The sequence below is a fragment of the Dipodomys ordii genome, unplaced genomic scaffold (genome assembly GCF_000151885.1).
Source record: "Dipodomys ordii isolate 6190 unplaced genomic scaffold, Dord_2.0 Scaffold129, whole genome shotgun sequence".
Taxonomy (NCBI): domain Eukaryota; kingdom Metazoa; phylum Chordata; class Mammalia; order Rodentia; family Heteromyidae; genus Dipodomys; species Dipodomys ordii.
Window position 1 is genome coordinate 2,322,081 of NW_012267345.1, and position 21,388 is coordinate 2,343,468.

At 56.8% G+C, this 21,388-nt stretch overlaps 2 protein-coding genes across 3 annotated transcripts in view; one reads left to right on the top strand and one right to left on the bottom strand.

Moving 5' to 3' along the window:
• Positions 1 to 4,359: 4,359 nt before the first annotated feature.
• On the top strand, positions 4,360 to 6,968 carry Dnajc5 (DnaJ (Hsp40) homolog, subfamily C, member 5). 2 transcript variants are annotated; one of them, XR_001175602.1, is made up of 5 exons: positions 4,360 to 4,626; positions 5,349 to 5,562; positions 6,071 to 6,242; positions 6,325 to 6,396; positions 6,665 to 6,756. XR_001175602.1 is itself a non-coding variant. In XM_013030404.1 (4 exons), exons 1-4 carry the CDS (start codon positions 4,520 to 4,522, stop codon positions 6,766 to 6,768), a joined length of 597 nt encoding a protein of 198 aa, XP_012885858.1. In that variant the 5' UTR covers positions 4,360 to 4,519; the 3' UTR covers positions 6,769 to 6,968. The 2 variants fall into 2 exon arrangements, 1 of the variants encoding a protein (XP_012885858.1); XM_013030404.1 differs by lacking the exon at positions 6,325 to 6,396 and having other exon boundaries at positions 6,665 to 6,968.
• Positions 6,969 to 14,660: 7,692 nt separating this feature from the next.
• The window catches only part of Uckl1 (uridine-cytidine kinase 1-like 1), a 13,200-nt gene continuing 6,472 nt past the window's right edge, over positions 14,661 to 21,388 (bottom strand). Inside the window, exons 2-15 of the mRNA XM_013030363.1 lie at positions 19,908 to 20,130; positions 19,722 to 19,828; positions 19,460 to 19,630; positions 19,235 to 19,306; positions 18,486 to 18,675; positions 18,334 to 18,395; positions 17,419 to 17,435; positions 15,900 to 15,998; positions 15,739 to 15,832; positions 15,606 to 15,668; positions 15,408 to 15,530; positions 15,199 to 15,306; positions 14,907 to 15,063; positions 14,661 to 14,818 (exon numbers count right to left, since the gene is read on the bottom strand). Of these exons, the coding sequence (XP_012885817.1) occupies positions 14,739 to 14,818; positions 14,907 to 15,063; positions 15,199 to 15,306; positions 15,408 to 15,530; positions 15,606 to 15,668; positions 15,739 to 15,832; positions 15,900 to 15,998; positions 17,419 to 17,435; positions 18,334 to 18,395; positions 18,486 to 18,675; positions 19,235 to 19,306; positions 19,460 to 19,630; positions 19,722 to 19,828; positions 19,908 to 20,130 (1,566 nt within the window). The 3' untranslated portion in view covers positions 14,661 to 14,738. The remainder of the gene's footprint in view (positions 14,819 to 14,906; positions 15,064 to 15,198; positions 15,307 to 15,407; positions 15,531 to 15,605; positions 15,669 to 15,738; positions 15,833 to 15,899; positions 15,999 to 17,418; positions 17,436 to 18,333; positions 18,396 to 18,485; positions 18,676 to 19,234; positions 19,307 to 19,459; positions 19,631 to 19,721; positions 19,829 to 19,907; positions 20,131 to 21,388) is intronic.

Below are 21,388 nucleotides of genomic sequence, written 5' to 3' on the forward strand. Positions count from 1 at the left end.
GCGCCCAGGCCCAGAGTTCAGGCCCCACGACCGGCAAAAAAAAAAAGAAAAGAAAATGAGACTGGGCTGGGAGTGTGGCCTAGTAGAGTGCTTGCCTAGCTAGCATGCATGAAGCCCTGGGTTTGATTCTTCAGTACTGCATACACAGAAAATGACAGAAATGGCACTATGGCTAAAGTGGTAGAGTGCTAGCTAGCCTTGAGCAGAAGAAGCTCAGGGACAGAGCCCAGGCCCTGAGTTCAAGCCCCAGGACTGGCAGAAGAAAAAGAAGAGAAAATGAGACTGAACAAAAAGAATTTTTGGTTGTGAGGGCCTGGGTGCTGTCCCTGAGCTCTTGAGCCACAGCGCCACTTCCAGTTTTTCTGGTGGTTAATTAGAGAGAAAAATCTCGCAGACTTTCCTGCCCAGGCTGACTTTGAACCGTGATCCTCGAATCTCAGCCCCCTGGAGTAGCTAGGATGACAGGAAAGAGCTACCATCACCCAGCTGACTAGCAGAACTTTGAGTAGTTCATGCAGTGGACGTGGGACGAGCCTCAGGTGACCTGGAAGTTAACTGACCAATGAGGGGCATTTGGAACTAGATAAGAACAGCAGTTGAGCAAGGATCAAGAAGCAGAAATTACCGAAGAACCCTAGGAAAACTCAGTTTGTAGACTTAACAAACCCCTTAAAGATTTAACAACGTGGACCCAAGACTGAAAAGGACTCATTCATGGAGAGGAGTGCAGGATATGGTGCAAGTGTTTGATGACAGAAATTAAACCAGACAAGTTACCCAAGTGCGTTTCTGAAGAGAGCCTCCTTCTCAGAACGCATCTTGGTGGTTCCTGTGGAGAGATCCAGAGTACCACATTGTCCTCTTAGAAGATGGTTCCCCCTCCGAGGGCAGTGACACGGGTGACTGGACACCTGTGTCTAGGCCTTGCCTCTTTGTCTCTCTCCCTATTTCTAACTGTATCTATCTCTTCTACCTACCTGTCTCTGTCTACCTGTCTGTCTATTTGTAACTATATCTATTTTATCTGTCTACCTACCTATCTGAAACTAGTTGCTATCTTTAGGCTTTCGTCTCTTCAGTGCTAGGATCACACACCTGGCATTGTATATTAGCGTTCTTCTGTTCCCTCCACCTTGCCGCCTCCTCTCCCTTTTCCAGTTCTGGAACTCACTTTTGCTCAGTTTTTTCCCTCAATGCTGTCATCCTACCATGTGAATTATGGCTTCATGTCAGGCTTTTTCAGCCCATACTGGCTTCAAGCCAAGATTCTCTCATGTCAGCCTTCTGAGAAACAGGCCAGCATTCCCTACACTTACTATTACTGTTGTTGTTACTGGTACTCGGGCTTGAACTCAGCCTGGGGACTGTCCCTTAGCTTTTTTTGCTTAAGGCTGGTACTTTACCAGCCTTGGAGCCACAGCTCCACTTTCAATTTTTGGTTGTTAACTGGAGATAAAAGTATCACTGGCTTTCCCGCCTGGGCTGGCTTGAAACTGTGCTCCTCAGCTGTCAGCCTCCTCAGTAGCTAGGATGACAGGCGTGAGCCACTGGCTCCCAGTTTCTCCACGTGTCAGGTGGTTGTGCAGGGTATGGGGTCATTTTTCGCGTGTCCCTGAGTGCGCACAACGATCCTCAACCCGCCTCACCCCCATCACACCACCTTGCCTCTCCACTCAAAAAAAAGTTTAAAAAGGAAAGACAGGGAAAAAGTATATAATGAAAGAAAATAGTTTGTTTAGCTATATATTGTTTTAAGCTAAGTGTTGTTATAAAAGAGTCCAAAAAAAGTTTTTTGGTATGTTTTTTGTTGGTCATGGGGCTTGAACTCTGGGACTGAGTGCTGTCCCTGAGCTCCTCAGCTCAAGACAAGCACTCTGCCACTTGATCCACAGCGCCACTTCCGATTTTCTGGTGGTTTATTGGAGATAAGAGTCTCATGGACTTTTCTGCCAGGACTGACTTTGAACCACAATCCTGAGGTCTCAGCCTCCTGCGTAGCTAGGATGACAGGTGTGAGCCACCGGCGCCCGGCAAAAAAGCCCTGGTGTTAGGCCTGGGAAGGCGGCTCAGTGGTAGAGTGCTTGCCTAGCACTCACGAAGCCCTGGGTTCAATTTCTCAACACCACAGAAGCAGAAAAAGCCAGAAGCGGCACTGTGGCTCAGGTGGTAGAGTGTTATCCTTGAGCTGAAGAGCTGAGCAACAGTGCCCGGGCCCAGAGTTCAGGCCCCAGGACAAAAAAAAAAAAAAAAAAAAACCCGGTGTTAGTGGCTCACGCCACGTGCTCAGGAGTTTTTAAAAGTTAAAAAAATCCTGTCACAATGACTCATGCCTGTAGTTCCAGCTACTCTCCCACAAGGTAGCTACAGCAGAGATCAAAGAGGATCATCTCAACCATGTGTGATGTGCCCACATAGGAAACAGAACTGCCGCTCAGGGCAGCCCTAGACAGATAAATAAGACTAAAGCAAAAAAAACGGGACTGACGGCATGGCTGGAGTTGAAGAGTACCTGAGTTCAAACTCTATACTTCCAAAATAGTAATAGCGGTACTAAGTTACAGCTGGTCTTAGCTGGTGTAACCACCCGGCCTCTCGGAAGGCTGAGGGTCCCACACTGCAGGCAGGAGGCTAGCCTACAGAATGGAATGAGACACCATGGCAAAAGGAAAAAGTTAAAAGGCAAGTTCACTTAAAAAAAAAAAAAAAGATAGTATATTATTAAAGAAAACTTTGTACCCTTCAAGTCACCTGAGCGTCAGTGTTCCTAAAGGCCAGCACACTTCACTGTCAGGCCCATCCCATGCTGCCTTCCTGCAAGCAAGCTGCATTGCCGAGCGCCCGTCTGTAGTGACACCAGTTTTTACACCGTGTGTGCTGTGTCCTTACTGCACCTTTTCCTATGTTTAGACACGTAAGCATTTAGCTTTATGTTACAGTGGTCTGTTAGATTTGCAGTAGCATGCTCTCTACCTTGGGGTCAACAGGGCTGCCTTGGCTACGATGAGCAGTAGCACACTGTGCCGCCCAGATGTGTGCAGAACAGGCTGGGAGACAGCAGCAGGTTATCTGGTGGCCACGTTGGCTAAAACATAGCCTGATGGCCTATGTAAATGAATGCATCAGTCTTTTAGTATCTGGTGACTTCAGTTTGCATTTCCAAATGACTAATTTTGTTGAATATCCTTTCAAATACTAATACTGCTGACCATTTAAAGAAAAAAAAAACCTAATTCTGAAGGAATAAAGATGATTGAGCAGCTTCATAATCAAATTAGGCAGGCCTAGAATCCTAGCTATGCTGAGACTGACTGACGTCTGAGGGTTGAAAGCCAGGCAGACAGAAAAGTCTGTAAGACTCTTTCCTCTAACCAACAGAAAGCCGGAATTGGAGCTGTGGCTCAAGTAGAGTGCTTGTCCAGAGGGCAGGGGTGGGGAAGAGGCTCAGGGACAGTCCCAGGACCAACATGAAAGAAAAAAGAAATTATATGATATAATTTATACTAACTTACATAAAACATTGTAGAAAGCATTGATTAAGCTTCAGCTTATGTCCTCATAGCCCCTGTTCAGAAGGGGAAGAAAGACTCCTTTTTTTTCCCGTGTCTGTCTGTCTGTCTGTCTGTTTGTCTGTTTGTCGTGGAGCTTGAACTCTGGGCCTGGTCCCTGACCCTCAGCTCTTCAGCTTAAGGCTAGCGCTCTACCGCTTGAGCCACAGTTCTGGCTTTTTCTGTTTATGTGGTGCTGAGGAATCCAACCCAGGGCCTCATGCATGGGAAGCAAGCACTCTACCACTGGGCCACCTTCCCAGACCCTTCTTTTTCTTTTCTTTTTTTTTTTGTCATGAAGCTTGAATTTGGGGCCTGGGCACTCTCCCCCCTGAGCTTTTTCACTCAAAGCTGGTGTTCTACCACTTTGAGCCACAGAGCCACTTCTGATTTTCTGGCGATTCACTGAAGATAAGGGTCTGGAAGAGTTTTTACCAGACTGGCTTTTTTTTTTTGGGGGGGGGGGGTCTGGTCGTGGGGCCTGAACTCTGGGCCTGGGCGCTGTCCCTCAGCTCTTCAGCTCAAGGCTAGCTCTCTACCACTTGAGCCACAGCGCCACTTCCGGTTTTTTTCTTTTTGCTTATATGGTGCTGAGGAATCGAACCCAGGGCCTCATGCATGCAAGGCAAGCGCTCTACCACTGAGCCACCTTCCCAGCCCTGCATGTTTGTTTTTTTTAATCAGTTGTAGACTTGAATGCAGGGCCTAGGCACTGTTCTTGAGCTCAAAAGCACAAGGCTAGTGCTTTACCACTTTGAGCCACAGCTTTACTTCTGGTTTTCTAATGGTTAATTGGAGGTAAGAGTCTCATGGACTTTCCTGCCCAGATTGGCTTTGAACCGTGATCCTCAGATCTCAGCCTCCTGGTAGCTAAGATGACAAGCGTCATCCGCTGGCACCCGGCTCCTGGCTTACATTTTCAAAATCCATACCTGTTGATGTTCTTTTTATCTTCTCTTATAGATTAACTTACCATGGCTGATCAGAGGCAACGCTCACTCTCTACCTCCGGGGAATCACTATACCATGTTCTTGGGCTAGACAAGAATGCAACCTCAGATGACATTAAAAAGTCCTATAGGTAAGCAGCCATGCATGGGCCTCCGTGTGCATTCAGCTGTGTTTCACCAGAACCCTGGCACTTAACCTTTCCCTAGCTCGTAGTGTGTATCTGGTGTGCTTATTGTGTCTTCAAATGGTTACGTTGGTGCTCTCTTACAAACACTTGGCAGGTGTTTCCAGCCCCGTAGTCTGCAAGAGGTCATGGTCCACACCGGTGGAGACCCCAGACACAGGCAGAGCTGCAGAGCTCACAGTGCTGAGTGGTGTGGCTTCTGATTGGGGCTCAACAACTTCTGGGGTGACTCGGGCCCCGTCTGCCTAGGAAACTTGAGGCCCTGAGTTCAAACCTACTACCTCCAGAATAACAAGACTAGCTCTGACTAGAGCCATCGTCATCAATTGTGACACTTTCAGTGGTCCTGTGTTCTTGTGCTTCAGTGTCACTCTTCTGCAGTAATGCAGTTTGCCTGTATGCAATTAGCTCTCTAGGACACCAGAGGTCAGCAGCAGGACTTGCCTTTGAAAGCTTTGCTGCCCAGGGCCTGATCCCTGTGCATGGATTCAGAGGCCAGGGAGATTTTCCCTGAAGCCGTGGCAGGCACTTCTTTGGACCTAGCATTCTAGACCTCTGGAAAGTTGGAAGTAGAAATGGTAATGGATCAACATTTCTTTTTCTGGACTCTGATAGATAAGTGTGAAGCACAAGACTAGATAGAGCCAGGAAATGGTTTTGGTTTGCAGGAAACTTGCCCTGAAATATCACCCTGACAAGAACCCTGATAACCCTGAGGCTGCAGACAAGTTTAAGGAGATCAACAATGCCCACGCCATCCTGACCGACGCCACAAAAAGGAACATCTATGACAAGTATGGCTCGCTGGGGCTCTACGTGGCTGAGCAGTTCGGGGAGGAGAACGTCAACACCTACTTCGTGCTCTCCAGCTGGTGGGCCAAGGTGAGGAGAGGGGCGGGCGGTGAGCCCTCACTGCAGGCACACTGCGTGTCTGGAAGCGCATGTGACAGAGGTCTCCACACTTGGTCTTGGCCGTCCTGTTGTCCTGTGTGCAGCATGGCTGCTGTGTCCCTGCTGTGACCAGCACAGGGCAGGGCACCTGGAGAGGGTCACTCAGAGCCTCAGGTTAGTCCCCACCCCGAGGCCCAGCCCTGGGAACAAGCCTATCGTCGAACTGTGGGTAGGATCTTCTGTTGTCAGAGATACCTTTAAATGTCACTTCACTTATTTCATGACCCTTTCATGCTTACCACCTACAGAGGGCCGAAGAATACAAGTTCTCCGTGACTCTTAGCTGAAGGATCTCAGTTTTTACTTTCCCTAGTCTGCTTCAGTTCCCTCCCGCCTCGCTAGCCCAGGCCAGAGCCTCCGCCACGCCCCTCCTCCCAGGCCGTCCCCTGCGCTGTGGCCTGCAGGGACGTTGAGGCTGAGCCTTCCTTCTCTCCCCCAGGCCCTGTTTGTCTTCTGCGGTCTCCTCACCTGCTGCTACTGCTGCTGCTGCCTGTGCTGCTGCTTCAACTGCTGCTGTGGGCGGTGCAAGCCAAAGGCACCGGAGGGCGAGGAGACGGAGTTCTACGTGTCGCCCGAGGACCTGGAGGCGCAGCTGCAGTCTGACGAGAGGGGTGAGTCCCTGCCCTGGCCGGTGCGCGTGTGCGGGGCAGAGTTGGCTGGGCCCTCAACGGCATCAACTGTCTTGTCAAACAGGAGGGCACTGACACTGTGCCGCGTGTGTGTGGTGGCAGCGGGGACTGTTGAGGTGTGAACATGGACACTGAGGTAAAGCAGGCGCAGGGAGCTGTCCCCACCCATGAACTGTGGTAGCCGTAGATCCAAGGGGCCAAGAAGGCGGGGAGGGTGGCAGGCAGGCGGGGAGGGCCGGCGTGGCCTGCGGCCAGTGAGGAGGTGTGCTGCTGGGTGGAGGTCAGCAGGTAGCCTCTCCCCTCTGAGTGTCCAGGTGGCCGAGTGCTGTGCTGTGAGGACCGATTCGGTGGACGCGCAGCCCAGCCGCTGCCCTGTGCGATGAGTCTGCCTGCTTACTTTTCAGAGGCCACAGACACACCAATTGTCATACAGCCAGCGTCCGCCACAGAGACCACCCAGCTCACAGCTGACTCCCACCCCAGCTACCACACCGACGGGTTCAACTAAGTTCAGGAGCAGCTGTGCTAGAGGATGAATCAGTACCGGCCACTGCAACCCAGAATCATGAACTGTAGTCACGAGATGGGGGCGGTCACCGGCCGGCCTTGGCTGGGCCTGGCTCCTCCACCCTCTGCGCCCGCCCATCCACCCGCCCTTGACACACGAAGTGCGTAGCATGCAGTATTTAAAGCGGTGTAGCTACGGTCTTCTGTTTTTTTTTTTTGTTTTGTTTTGTTTTGTTTTTTTCTTTTTTAATAGCATGTATGGGTTATGTTCGATGTCTGTGTTGTGGACGTGCCGCAGTCTGGCTGCATTAACCGGTTGATGGAGGCGTTCGTTCTAGTGGGTCCAGAAAAGTTCAAGCTGCAGCTGCCAGACTCTGCCCACCAGGTGGGCTAGGGAAGGAGGGGCCTTCCCTGCCTCCCTGTGTGTGTGTGGGGGGGGGGGGGGGGGGCTGGAGCAGGTGCCTCCTCCACATTGAGCTGGTGTCCTGAGACCGACTTAGATCTCATTTCCGGGCCACATTCTTACAGGCAGTGCCAGCGTTGGTCATTGGGCAGTTCGCACAGCACTGTGCTGAGAGGTCTGCCATGGAAGAGGGGGTCGCCCCTTCTGAAAGTGTCTGTCTGTGTTTCCGCCTGGGTCTCTCCACTGTTCCTGCACTTTGCTGACCAAGAGCTGGATTGACTGTCCACAGTCTCTCCCCTCTCCCCCAGTCCTCCTCTCCACATTCCTTCAAGCCCAATGATCTTTGGAGTCCTTTTTGAACTTGCAAGAACTATGAATGGTAGCCCCCGTCTCCAGGTTCAGGCAGGGGTCTGTCAGTCCGGCTGGGGTGGGCAGGGATGAGTTTCCAGCCATGGTCCTCCATGCTGTGCTTGACAGACCCTCACTGCCCGACTGCCTCTGTCCCCTCCTCCCCTGCCCTTCACGCTGTGCTTGCCGGAGCCCTGGCACCCTGGCCCTCTCCTCCCCCTCCCCTGCCCGCCATTCATGCCCCAGGCAGAGCTGGACATTGGGTTCCTGAAAGAAGGTGGCTGAGCTCAGAGGCCGTGGCTCCCAGGAGAGCGTCCCTGGTGCCTCAGCCAGCCAGTCTGGGAGGCCAGGACTGGGCTCCAGAACCCTTTTGTGAACCTCTGCCTGGTTTATGTCCCAGACCCGTGTGCGGTGCCCCAAGCGAGGAAGTGAGCGTACAGTGCCCGTGCTGGCCAGGGTTCAGAACCACCCCACGCCCCAAGCGGTTCTCTGTATTTGGTGCACCAGGCTCCTGCAGAAACTTTCTGAAGCCTGCTTCTGACTGTCTTGTGCATTTTCATTGGTGGTGAAGAATGAGAAGGCTCCTGTGGAGGCTGCATGGCCCAGATGAACTACCACACTCCCCCCCCCCCCCCCCCCCCCACCTCACGCTGGCATACCAGGACCTGTGTAGGGTGTAGGTAGGTCAGCTTGACAGGAAATTGGAAGAAGGGGCTGTGATGTGAGAACAAACTTGGTAGTGGTCGAGAGTACCTGTCAGGGTTTGGTGAGCCGGCCTTCTGCAGGTCTGTGTCAGAAGCTGGACCTGGGTGGATTTGTCTGATTCCACACTCAGTGAAGGGGATGGTGCTAGATTGGAATTAGAAGTCATCTGTTTACATCATACCTCTGGCAAGGCAAGGTGGTACATAAATCCGTTGTTGGATTCATACTGGAAAAGGAGGACTTAAGGTAGCAGACTGTGTGGTGTGCAAATCCAGCAACGGTGGCTCTGCCAGTCAGCCTCGATGGCCTTCCCTCAGCCAAGAACCAGTTCACAGTACAGAGGAGGGGTAGAGCACCACCAGCTGGCACTGGGATGCATGGTCCTGAAGAGAGGGTGCTCTGTGGCCAGCGCTGTGTGGGGGGCAGGGGCTGGACCCCAGTGTTGGTGGGGTTTGTGAAACTAAATCATGAGCTGGGTGCCAGGGGCTCTCCTAAATAATCTTAGCTACTCAGGAGACAGATGTGAGGATAGAAGTTTGAAGCCAGCCTAGGCAGGAAAATCTGAGACTTATCTCCACAACCCCCCCCCCAAAAAAAAAAAAGGCTGGAAGTGGAGCTGTGGCTCATGTGGCAGAGTGCTAGCCTTGAGCAAACACTTGGGGATGGTAGCCAGGCAAGTCAAGCCCCAAGACTGGAAAAGGAAAAGAAAAGCAAAAATCCTGAATCATGTAAAATTTGGAAAACTCAAATAGGACAGTGCTGAAGATGACAGTGGTCATCACCCACGGCCGGCTCCTGGTGACTGTGGATGCTGGCCCAGGGCCCCTGCACCCAGCCCTCAGGCACACCCTCTGCAGGATTTTACTGTTTGTCTTTAAGATCCCCCTGGTTTTGTTTCCTATCATAAGCAAAACTGGCCAATCTTGGGTTAGCCTGAGCCTTTTCCTGTCTAAGTACTAGCCAATCGGGTTGGCCATTGCTCCTGCCCTGCCCCGCCCCCAGATGCTTATGCTGGTAGCTGAAATAGGCGTGCCTCTTGGGCAGGGCAGGGCCATGGCCTGCTGCCAAAGCATGGCTGGGGTCTGTGCACGAAGGCCCGTGCAGTGCATCAGGCCCTGCCCTGCAGGAGGCGTGTGGGAGAGAGCTCCGCGCCGTCCCTCAGCTGCTGGCACCTGGACTTCTGTTGCACTCAGTGATGTGGTCTTGTCTCCCTTTGGCTTTGCTCTATTTTAAAGTGGCTTTAGATATTACTACTGCTCAGTGTTTATGAGCCTTCCTAGTCCTGTGATACTCCGTGAATGCAGCTAAAACGCAGTGGGAACCTGTTAGAAAAAGGACCGAGTACTTGCTGTGGCTGTCCGAAGCTGCATCTCCATTGTTGGTTGCTGCGTTTGGCCTGGAATCAGAGCAGCTGCGACTCTTGCAGGCGTCCTGGGAGGGGTGCCCCGTGTCCTGCTGAGCCATGGCGGTCTTTCCAGGGAGCCTTCGGTAGGAGAGCAGTCGCCCTGTCGTGGCTGGTCTGGAGAGAGCGCGGTGCCAACACAGGCGCTGTCCCTGCAGGTTCCAGGCGCCGTGGCAAAACCTGGGTGGGTCCTGTCCGTCCTCCGCCACCGACCATCAGAGTTCCTGCCACGGGAGGGGCCTGGAGGAGAGCAACAAGTGACTGATCCCATTCCTTCCTTAGCGTTCTGAGCTGTGGGTCCAGGCAGCCCAGGACTGACTGGCCTGTTTCTGTTGTTTTGGTTATAAACCATCCTGTGGGATAGACAGAGCTACGTCTTCACTGTCCTCACAAGCACGTGTGTGTGTCACACGCGGAGTGTGGGCTGTGCTGTGTGTCTGTGTGTACATATGTGTATATGTATATATCATGCGGCAGGCCTGTTGTGCTGCTGACCAGTGGTGAATCAACAAGTACAAATAAAAGTTGGCTCTAAGACAGCCTGTGGTTTCTTGGCCAGTTGGATAGAGACAAGGCTCTGGTTCAGGCAAAACCCGGACCAGGGTTTGTCTGCGAGTCATTCATCAGAATCGGGCTCCTTGCAGGGCTGAGCGGAAGGCGTGGGGAAGGCCCTGGCTCTTCCTCAACTCACGCCCAGGGCTGCAGGTTTGGGAAATCTAGGGAACTAACTCTTCCTCCCTTGAAACATGAAAAACAGTTTTCCAAACACCAGACACAATCAGTGACTGCGCATCTGAAAGGCGGCCTTTAGCCGCGAGCACTTTGCTGTGTGTGCCAGGAGGGGCCCTGCCAAGGGGCGCCCTCTAGGGGGACTGGTTGGAGCACCTTACATTTGGTGGCTTTCAGGCAGTGGGTCACTCTCAGTGGGAGGAGCAAGTTTACACTGAAGTATAGAAACTGTAAGAATTAAAAAGTGCATGGAAAGTAGCCATCCGTGCGCTGGTTTAACCCCAATAGGAGTCTGGTGACATGGGTGTGGGCTGCTGTCCGAGCCCAGGCTGGCCTGACCCCCTGTGCAGTCCAAGGGCCGCGCGACAGGGCTGTGATGATTCCGCATGGTGACCTCCATCTCCTGTGTCTGAATGTTGACCGACAATAAAGATAGCTACTGTAAAATAAATGTTTTCACTGCAGATCAGTGTGTCTCATACTTGACGTTCCTGCAGAAATCCATTCTCAGTGATTCTTGTCCCAGGTCCCCTAGGAGCCGGAGTCTCACTTCCCTCCTGTCTGGTCTGCCCAGGCACTGACCTTAGCAGCCTCGCTTCCGCCCTTTTGGTGACTGATTGGCAAAAAGAGTTTCATGGACTTTGCTGCCCAGGCTGGCTTTGAGCTGTGACCTTCTGAGCTCAGCCTCCTGAGTAGGTAGGATTATGGGCGTGCCACCGGCGCCTGCTCACTTCTATCCTCTAAATACCAAGATGGGAGTAAGGAAAGGAATCTGCTAGCTAATGAAGCTCATAAGCAAAAGGAAGCTTGGAGCATGTTTGGGCTTGAGTGGGTAAGTATGTTCCCCTACAGCCACAGCCTCTGTGAGTGCTGGGGCCACACTGCTGGTCAGCAGACTCATCCTGTTCTTCCATCCACTTGGCTGACCATGACCAACTCGCACCTGCCTTGGCTTCCAGAAACTTCCCTGGTGCTCTAACCCTCACTCTGCCCAGTAGGATTGTCCTCCCTGGTTCCAGTTCCAGTTTGAATAGGTGGGTGCAGCACAGAAATGGTGAGGGCGGCTGTAAGCCAGCGCCTGAGCTTACGTGTGCCTGGACGCTTTCCCCTGATGGAGCAGCACAGCTGGAGGGCAGAGGCCACCAACATGGCCCAGCTTCCACACTGGGCCAGCCTGTGTGTCTCCGGGAGCAGAGACCACTGCAGCTTGCCCAGAGCAGCTGGGGCTACCGGTGGCCCAGCCCACCGCCTTGCGTAGAGCACTAGCCGGGAGATGCTGCGACACTGGCTCCAGCCCTGTGTCTTGGGTCTCTGTTCTCCCTTCTCTAGATTTAAGTGACCGGTCCTTGTGTCCTGCGGGACCCTACACGCCTGCCTGAGAGCGTGTGTACCCTGGGGGCCAGTCTACACACTGTAAGCTACTCAGGAGGCTGAGATCTGAAGACTGCAGTTCAAAGCCAGCCCTGGAGCTGAATGTTGGTGACTCATACCTGTAATCCTAGCTACTCAGGAGGCTGAGATTTGAGGATCTCGGTTCAAAGCCAGCCCGGGCAGGAAAGTCCATGAGATTCTTTTTTTTTTTTTTTGTCGGTCGTGGGGCTTGAACTCTGGGCCTGGGCGCTGTCCCTTAGCTCTTCAGCTCAAGGCGAGCGCTCTACCACTTGAGCTACAGCGCCACTTCCGGTTTTCTGGTGGTTTATTGGAGATAGGAGTCTCACGGTCTCTCCTGCCCAGGCTGGCTTTGAGTCTCACAGTCTCTCCTGCCCGGAACCGCGATCCTCAGATCTCAGCCTCCTGGGTAGCTAGGATTACAGGCGTGAGCCACCAGCGCCCGGCTCCGTGAGGTTCTTATCTCCAGTAAACCCCCAGAAAACTGGAAGTGGTGCTGTGGCACAAGCAGTAGAGCGCTTGCCTTGAGCTGAAGAGCGCCCAGGCCCTGAGTTCAAGCCCCAAAGCTGGCACACAAAAGGAAAAAAAGGTATTAGCACAAGAGAAGCCATCCTGACCCAGAGGAACCAGGGTTTGGCTGTCAGGTCTGCTGGGTGAACCACGGTCCCACCCAGGAACACAGTGCTGCGTGAGCGTTTGCTCATTTGACCAGGGCAACACCCTCTTGGAGGACTAATGAGGAGAGGGGCACAGCAGGATCTGGGAGGGCCACTAGCAAAGCTGGAGGGAGTGGGGTAAGCGCCTGTCAGTGGACAGACCCTCCGACTTCCTTACTGGCCTGTTTGTCAGGGACAGGCGCCCACCCCCCCAGGCCGGCCAGCTCCAGGGCACTGCTTGGGTGTGGTTGTACTGGAACTAGAGGTTGCAAGTCAGAGCCCTAAGCTGGAAAGTTGTTGGCATGAGACCCAGGCCTCAAGTCCAGGCTGCCAGCCTGGACGTCACCTCTGGAGTTGCCATGGCTCCCGACCCTTCCAGACCCTCGTGGGGCTGCCCCGATCTTGCTCTCCTGACCCAAACGCAGCCAGGCCAGCATTCACATGCTCCCCTCTACCTTCTGCCATCGCAGTCCTCATAAACTTGCTTACAACCCGTCAATCTAAAAGGCCCTCTGGCTACCTCACTTCCTGCCTGGTGGGAAAAACTCCTAGCCTAGCCAGTGTTTCATCCAGAACAGCCTTCCCCAGGACTGGTCTGGCCGTCTTCAGCAGGGCCTTCCCTAACTTACCCCAGACCACCATACATCCAGCATGCGTGACCCCGTCAGTGTGGCAGGCATGTGTACCTTTTAGGGCTGGGTCACTCCAAGGCTCCCAGCACCTCAGCCCCCCACCAAGGCTCCCATCCGCACCATGGACCAGCTGTGCTGGGCAGGCTGGCACCTCGCAGGCTGACAAACCCCAGATGCTCTGGAGGCACCGCCTGTGTGCAGCTGCTAGCCAGAGCAGGTGGGCTTCTCGGGGACCTCGCCCCACGTGTCTGGACGAATGCACAGAGCGCTGGGGCTGCATCAACTTGCCACACAGCCCCTGGAACTCAGGCCGTCTGCAGCTTGGTTTCTGTTCACTGCACTTGGCTTCCCTCAGCCCAGGGGGCATCTCACCCTTTGGCCTGCACTGGGCCTGGGGGAACCCCAGAACCCAGAAGGCAGCATAAGGACCAAATTTAGCTTCAAGCCTCGTCATGTGCAGGAATGAGGGCCCTGGGCACATGGCAGCAGCTGGGCTGAGCTTGTTTGGAAGCTAGGAGCTAAATCCTGGGCACTTCCTGATACCAGCAGGCCCAGGCCACCCCCTATGGAGAGACTTCCCAGCAGCACCCTGGTCTTCACGAGATGAAGCAGGACTTCAGGCCCAAGCCCTCTGCCTCTGTGCTTCAGGAAGGAGAAAAAGAGTACTTCTGCCTAGGGACTAAGCCACTGGACCCATTCCTTCCAGCCCCGAGCCTTATCGTGTACACTCGATACATGTGTCTGTGGTGTGTGGTACGCTACAGGCAGACTGTGTGCGTGTGGTTTTGTCTTCTGGGAGACAATCCCTCTGGCTGAGTTGAGTCCAGAACCTGACCCCTGTTCAGCTCCTAATTAATTTCCCCCATTCCTCATAGGGAAGACTGGAGTGAATGGAATGGCATTCCCAAGCTTCTAGGAACCTGTCTGCAGGTCCCCCAGAACAGAGCCTGGGAAAAGGCCCTCTCACCGGGCCTGGAGACAACCCTGCTTCGGGTGTGACACCAGTGCCTGACCACCCCGCAGACAGCCTGACAGAGGCTCGGGCACCACACGGCAGCTTCCCATCCCCCCCCACACACAAGGTTTTCCCTGCCGAGGCCTTTGTGAAGTGAGCCAAGACCGGCAGGAGGGCCCAGCCCCCTGGCCATCCACACAGCCTGGGTACGGCGTGAGCCACCTGAGAGGCAGGCTGCACCTCTGGAGTCGGCGGCAAAGGCAGGGCCGCACATGGGGAACCAGACTCAACACTTGGCCCCCAACAGCAGCTGTACCTCCTGCAACCGCTCAGCCCCTCTGTCAGCAGCAGCCCGGGCTTCTGCGGGGTCCCTTGATGACACCCGTGGCTGTGAAGGGGTCATAGAGGCCCCTGGGTGGCCCCCTGGGTCCAGGCCAGGTGGTGAGGGTCTCCGTCTAGCAAAGGAAGGCACTGCTAGGCCCAGCTCTGCCCTCATGTCCCTCTGGCAATGAATCCTCAGGAGCATGCAGTCCTGCTGGGTGGGCGCCAGGGGCCCGCCGGCCTCCTCTCTGTGGAGGCCTTAGAGGTGAGACGGGTAGCCTAACTCCTGGGGAGAGCACTCCGCAGCCCAGCCGACCTGTCACATCTTTACTTTCTGAAGCTTTGCTTTATGAAATGTGTAAATCAAGCTTTATTGGTAGCATCTTCTTAACCACCCACAGGACAGGAGGCGGCCGAGGCCAGCCTGGGTGCTAACCAGTGCAGGCCGCCTCCTCCTCGTCACTGCCCTCAGGAACCGCATCTGTCCCAAAGTAGCGATCGCCGAAGTTCCCTGGAGAAAGAGGCAGCCCAGTGTGGTTGGGGTCTCCGGGGACCACCAGCCCCGCCCCCACGACCCACAGAAGGGCCAAGCGCCTTACCGATGCCTGGGATGATTCGGAAAAGGTCATTGACCCGCTTGTCCACCGCGGTTGTGATGATCCTCACCCGGGGGAAGGCGTAGGCCACCGAGTGCACACCCATTTCCGCCATGAGCAGGGACAGCAGGAAGATCTTGTCCTCAGGCACATCATGGTCCTGCCCAGCACAAGGATCAGTTAAGCCCCACCTCCACAGGGGCCGCCTGCAGCCCACCCAGGCCACCCACCCGGAGCACACGCGCAGCACCGTGGAGCGCGCGCGCAGCACCGTGGCCGCCTGCAGCCCACTTACCAGGAGCACACGCACAGCCATCATGGCCGCAGCACCGGTGGACACGGTGCAGTCCATCAGGATCACATGGTCCTCACTGATGTCCTTGGGCAGCCTCAGGTAGTGGAGCTGCGGGGGCCAGACTAGGCTATGACAACCTGTCGGGCTCCCGGGGCCCCCAGCCCTTCCCTGGGCCGCTGCCCCACACTGCCCCGGCCCACCCCCAGCACCTCGGGCTCCCCTGTGAGCTGGTTGGTCTGGATGAGGATGGTGCCGATGCGCACATCTTTACACACAGCACGCAGTGCAGGCTCCATGGTCTCCCCAGCGCGCAGGATAGACACCCCGGTGATCTGGGAGGAGGGGGAGGCTGAGCAAGACCGGGGACGACCCCTCCCCACCCTGCCTGACCTCCAGCCCGGGCTCACCTGCTTCCCTGCATAGCACTTGCCCGCATAGTCCTGCCCCTGTGGGGTCTGCACCACACAATCCTGCGCACAGGGGAGTGTTAGCGGGCCCCAGGCAGACGCCCCGCCCACCCGCAGCCCCGCCCCTCGGCACCTGGAAGGGCAGGAAGGAGAGTGCATGCTCGATAAGCAGCCTCATCAGTCTCTTGGAATAAAAGATGAATTCATCCCGGCTGGTCTCCTTGTCCCTGGAGAGGGGGCGTGCTTAGAAAGCGTGGGCTCCAAGAGAAGGCCCGCCCCGGGGCAGAGGCTCACCTGATGATGGTGTGCATGCCGCGCACCTGGGGTGTGCTCTTGAGGACACTCAGCGTCTGGGGAAGCGGGTGGCACTGATGTGCGGAAGCCAGCGCAGCCCTGGGGAGGGAACCGGTCAGGGCAGCTCGCCCAGGGGGCATCTTCCCCACAGGGCAGCTGCACCCCGCTGTGGGGGGCAGGCGTGGGGGCAGCGGGGTGTGCAGGGTGAGAGCCGGCTGCCTGGCTACAGTTAACCTCGCTGGAAAAGCCCCGTCTTAGCTGCCAGGCAAAGGTGAGGTGCTAGCAGGGCTGCTGCTGGCCCCCGGGAGGGGGGGGGGGCTCCAGGGGCCCTCCCTGGCCAGACAGAGAGGAAGGGAGACAAACAGTGGGGACAGAGCCCTGCTCCGGCCAATCTCGCAGAGAGCTCAGTCCCTATCTGGAGAGCTGGCAAGGCTGGCTGGCGCTGATGCACCTGCCCCACCCACAGCCCAGCTCAGGGGCCGGGAGGGAAGACGTGTGTGCAAGGTGAGGTGCGAGGAGCAGGAGGGGCCATGGTGGGTAGGGAGGGCAGCAGGAAGGGGCAGCGGGAAGAGGGGAAGGGGTGGGAAGGGGCAGCGCGAAGAGGGGAAGGGGTGGGAAGGGGCAACGGGAAGAGGCAAAGAGGCGGAGGGAAGGAGGGGAGTGGAAGGGGAGGGCAGCTGGAGGGGAGGACGGAGGGGAGGGGAGGAGGGCACTGGAAGGGGCAGTGCGGGAGGGGTGGCACACAGCGCGGCACAACCAGAGCGCGCTCTGCTCACATATCCCAACGCAGCTTCCTCTGCTCGCCAGGTGAAGAGCGTGTTCAGGGAGGGAACAAGGCAGGAAACGGGTTTACAAAGAGGAAAAGAACAAAGAGAAGAACACTTAGTTGGGGCAGCAGCAGAGTTCCTGGGAAGAAGTGGAGGACAGGCACCAGCCTTGGCACTCAGAGGTGTGGTGTGGCACACAGGCCACCCCGGGAGCAGCCCTCCCTCCGAACGCCAGCAAGCCCGGCCAGCTCTTCGGCTGACCCCAGAACGGAAAGTGGTGCTGGCTACACCTGGACACTTTCCTCGGGAGGCCCTGACCGAGCTCTGTGGTGCCCTGGTCTTGGGGAGGCCCAGTGGACAGTCGTGTGGGAAGCAAGGCAGCCTGGTAAAGATGGTCCTGGGGCACATGAGCACCCAGGACCCGGGTGCCCACGTGTGGCCCAGCTTGGGAGCAGGGTGGACCCGTGGTGCTGACCGTACACCCTCCCCAGACCAACTCCAGCCAGAGGGACCCGTGCTGCTGCTCCCGCCTGGGCACCGCAGGGCTGGGCAGGGAGGGAGGAGCCAGGGCCAGCCTGGGCCAGCCTGGGAAGCCCAGCCGGCCGGAGGCAGACCCAGACCCTGGCCCCCCACCCTGCGGGTCTGTCTGGGGACCTGGGAGCTGCGGGCCGCCTGGCTGAGCAGAGCCGGCCCCGGGCTCCGTGAGGACGGTGGAAATGCCTCCATCTGTGCAGAGGCTGCGGAAGTCTTACCTGACGCTGAGTTCACGCTGGGGCAGCAACACAGGGAGACACAAGGGAACGGGTGGCGGATCAGTGACCGGGGCAGTGGCCAGGCCACCCCACCCGCCCGGGAGCAGACACACCACAGCCCCATGGGGAAAAGGCTCAGGTGGCCACCAGTAGTGGGAGGCTCAGGCCCTTTATTATGAAGACGGCCTGGGTTAGAACCTGCTGTTCCAGTCTGGGAGGAGCCAGAACCTCTTAGCTACACTCTGCAGGACTGGGCCCCTAGCAGTCTATTAGGTCTGCGAAAGACTCTAAGACTCAGCCACAGAACGCCTGCTGTGGGGCCCATGCTGGGTGTGGGACTCAGCCCTGAAACTATAGGCCTAGGCCATGGACAGAGCATCATCCACGTCACTCCCAAAGGGATTGGCAGGAGAGCACACATTCCATGGAAAGCCAGACGGGAGCACACCCTCCCCACAGAGCACAGACAGACAGGGGAGCACACCCTCCCTGCAGAGCACAGACAGACAGGGGAGCACACCCTCCCCGCAGAGCACAGACAGACAGGGGAACACACCCTCCCTGCAGAGCACAGACAGGGGAGCACACCCTCCCTGCAGAGCACAGACAGACAGGGGAGCACACCCTCCCCGCAGAGCACAGACAGGGGAGCACACCCTCCCCGCAGAGCACAGACAGGGGAGCACACCCTGCCCGCAGTGCCAGCCTGTGGCTGGACCATTGCAGGGAGGGGTCCTCCAGCCAGAGCCAAGCACCTGGGCCCCGCCCATCACAAAGGGCTGGGACTGGCCCACAGTGCAGGCCTAGGGCAGTCAGAGGCTGGTGGCTGCAGGGGAAGGTGAGCAAGCTGCTGGAAGGGGAGGGGAAACAGCAGAGGGGGGACTCCAGGACCCCTGGCACTGCCGGGCAGCTCACCTCCTCCAGCTGGCTGTGCACATGCTGCACAATCAAATCGATTGCCACTGTGTTCCCACTCCCTGGAGGTGGCAGAGAGGAGGGAAACTCAGATGCTCAGTTCTCCATCCCCCCCACCCCAAGGTAGGGGCCTGGCCACCCGGTAGGCTTACCTCTGGGCACCACAATGTCTGCCAGACGCATGGTGGGCTGGATATACTGGTCAAAGGCGGGCTTGACAAACTTGTTGTACTGCTTGATGACACCTTCGATGTCACGGCCTCGCTCACTGATGTCTCGGCGCAGGCGCCGCACCAGACGGATGTCAGAGTCTGTGTCCACAAAGATCTTCATGTCCAGGAGCTGCACAGGGACAGGGACAGGGCTGAGGCCTAGGCCACAGGGCAGTCAGACGGCCGAGGAGCCTGGCACCCAGTGTGACCCAGAGCCAGCTGCTGTGGTTTGCAGTGGTGTGCGTGAGCACACTGATGGCTGTGCAGGTGTGAGTAGCCGTGGGCCCTGAGGAATCAGACAGGACCTGGGCTGGGCAGTATGGTATTCCTGTGGCCACCTAATGTAGCTCCCAAAACATGGGTGAACCCGGTATGGCTGGCACTCAGGTGACACGTGGCAGTTGTGTGCACAGAGGGGCTTTACGCTTCACTCTGTGCAACATACAGCCCTCAGGAAGGAATGAAAATAACAAGAGCACAACAGGTGCAACCCGGCTCCAGAGGGCGGAAACAGGAACCATGGTCTCCGCAGCCACCCCCCCACTCTGCGGGCCGCACACCCCATGCCCAAGGCACCTGCGTGGGACACGCCCGGAGGCCCGGGGGGCTCTGGGGACGCAGCTTGGAGGCCTTGGGGTGGGACAGTGGGAACTGCGTCGAGGTGGCTCCTGTTCCCTGCAGGCTCTCACCTCCAACAACGTCTTGTCAGCAAAGGCCATGATACCCTCAAATATGATGACATTTGCACCGTACAGCGTCTTCTGCAAAGGAACCTGGAAAGCGTCACTGCCTAGCTTACGCCTCTGCTGCCCCGCCCGGCCCCCAGCCCTAGCTTTCGCCTCTGCTGCCCCGCCCGGCCCCCAGCCCTAGCTTTCGCCTCTGCTGCCCCGCCCGGCCCCCAGCCCTAGGCCTACCCAGTCCTTCTTGCGGCTGTGGGTGGTGAAGTCATAGATGGGCACCTGCACACTTCTGCCCTGCTTCAGCTTCTTGAGGGTGGAGATGATGAGGTGGAAGTCGAAGGCATCAGGGTGATCAAAGTTGAAGTTGTTGCGAGCAGCCTGCTCCTGCTGCTGCTGTGTCAGGACCTGGGGGCAGTGGGGCTGTCGGCGGCCTGACCCACGGGGGTATGGGGAGCAGAGGGAAGAGAGGGCCCTCTGGGGCACTGAGGAGCCTCACCTTGTAGAAGGAGTCCATGGACAGCAGAACCACCCAGGGCACGTCCAAGGCCTCGATGATCATCCGGGCCACGGTGGTCTTCCCAGAGGCACTGCCCCCGCCCAGGCCTGTCGGGGTGAGCGGAGACCCGTGGTTAGGAGCAGCTGGGCTGGCCGCACGGGCGCGCCCTGCCCCCGCCACTCTCACCGATGGCAAAGGCCTCCTTGGACTGTGTGCCGTGCTCATTGTACCAGGGCGGCCGTCCAGCCGTGTAGATGGTACGCTTGCTGGTGCGCAGCAGGGGTGGCTCAGACTTGCACTGGCTGGTGGTACGCTTCCTGGGCGAGCGCCCGGTGCCAACGGGCGGCAGGAGTCTGTCCAAGGACCCTGTGTTGCCACTGCAGAGAGGGACACTCAGCATCAACCTCAGCTGCCGGCAAGACCGCACTCAAGGGGGGCAGGCAGGAGCGTGGCCAGGGTGGATGGGCTCGACGGCCCGCGTACGACGTCTGCCGTAGCCTATGGCGCAGGGAGGGTGTGGGGCAGACAGAGCCTTGGGCCGCCTGTCCACGGCAAGCAGTAACAAGAGGACACAGGAAGCACTGACACAGCATCGGCTCCTCTCTGCTCCCAGAGGACAAGCAGGCACTCAGGGACAGAGTCCACGGAGGACTGGTTCTTTCTCCCCCTCAGCTCAGTACGCTCTAGCAGTCTGGTCCTGTCACCCCATGGGCCAGGCACCTTGAGAGGTGGAGAGCGGTGTGCAGGCCCGATGCCAGCGACAGAAAGGCTGTGTGCAAGGCTGTGTCCTTGCCTGGCCTCTCAGGCTGTCAGGGAACAGCACAGACAGGCTGGGAGGGCCCAAGATGGACACCATCAGCAACCTGCAAATGCCACCAGGCTGGGCTGCTTGGGAAGCTGACCCTGGGGGCTGGCATGGAGAAGCATCACCGAGGCCACGAAGGAACCGTGGAACCGAGGAGGCCCCTTTACCTACCCCGCACCCCACCTGGCGCCTGGGGCCCTCACGGTGGCGTGCCATTTGTGGCCACAGCCTCAAAACCCAGAGGGGAGCTCCACGGTCTGCCTGAGGGGGTGGCGTACAGACCCTATCGCGATGAGCACAGGTTGAACAGACTCTGGCCCCTGCCTAAGAGGAAGCAAACCCGCCCAGTCACATGGCCCCAGAATCACCTGAATTTCAGGTCAGTGGTGTGGCCAGACAAGTCAGCCCACCCATGTGGGCCGCTGATGATGGCACAGGACAGAGTCCCAGTGCACAGAAGGTTATTTATAAAAATAGCCGGTGGGGCTGGGAAGGTGGCTCAGTGGTAGAGCGCTTGCCTTGCATGCATTGACACCCTGTGTTCAATTCCTCAGCACCACATAAACAGAAAGAGCCAGAAGTGGCTTCAGTGGTAGAGTTCTAGCCTTGAGCAAAAGAAGCTCAGGGAGAGTGTCCAGGCTCTGAGTTCAAGCCTCAGGACTGACAAAAAAAAAAAAAAAGCTGGTGGTACAGGATGAGATCTTTGGGGTTCCTTCCAGCAGCAGCAAGGCCTGGAGTCCCATGAGCGATGGAATACTGCACGAAGCACCAGGTACACCTGAGCTGAACGAGGTAGAGCTACAGGTATACCAGGTACACCTGAGCTGAACGAGGTAGAGCTACAGGTATACCAGGTACACCT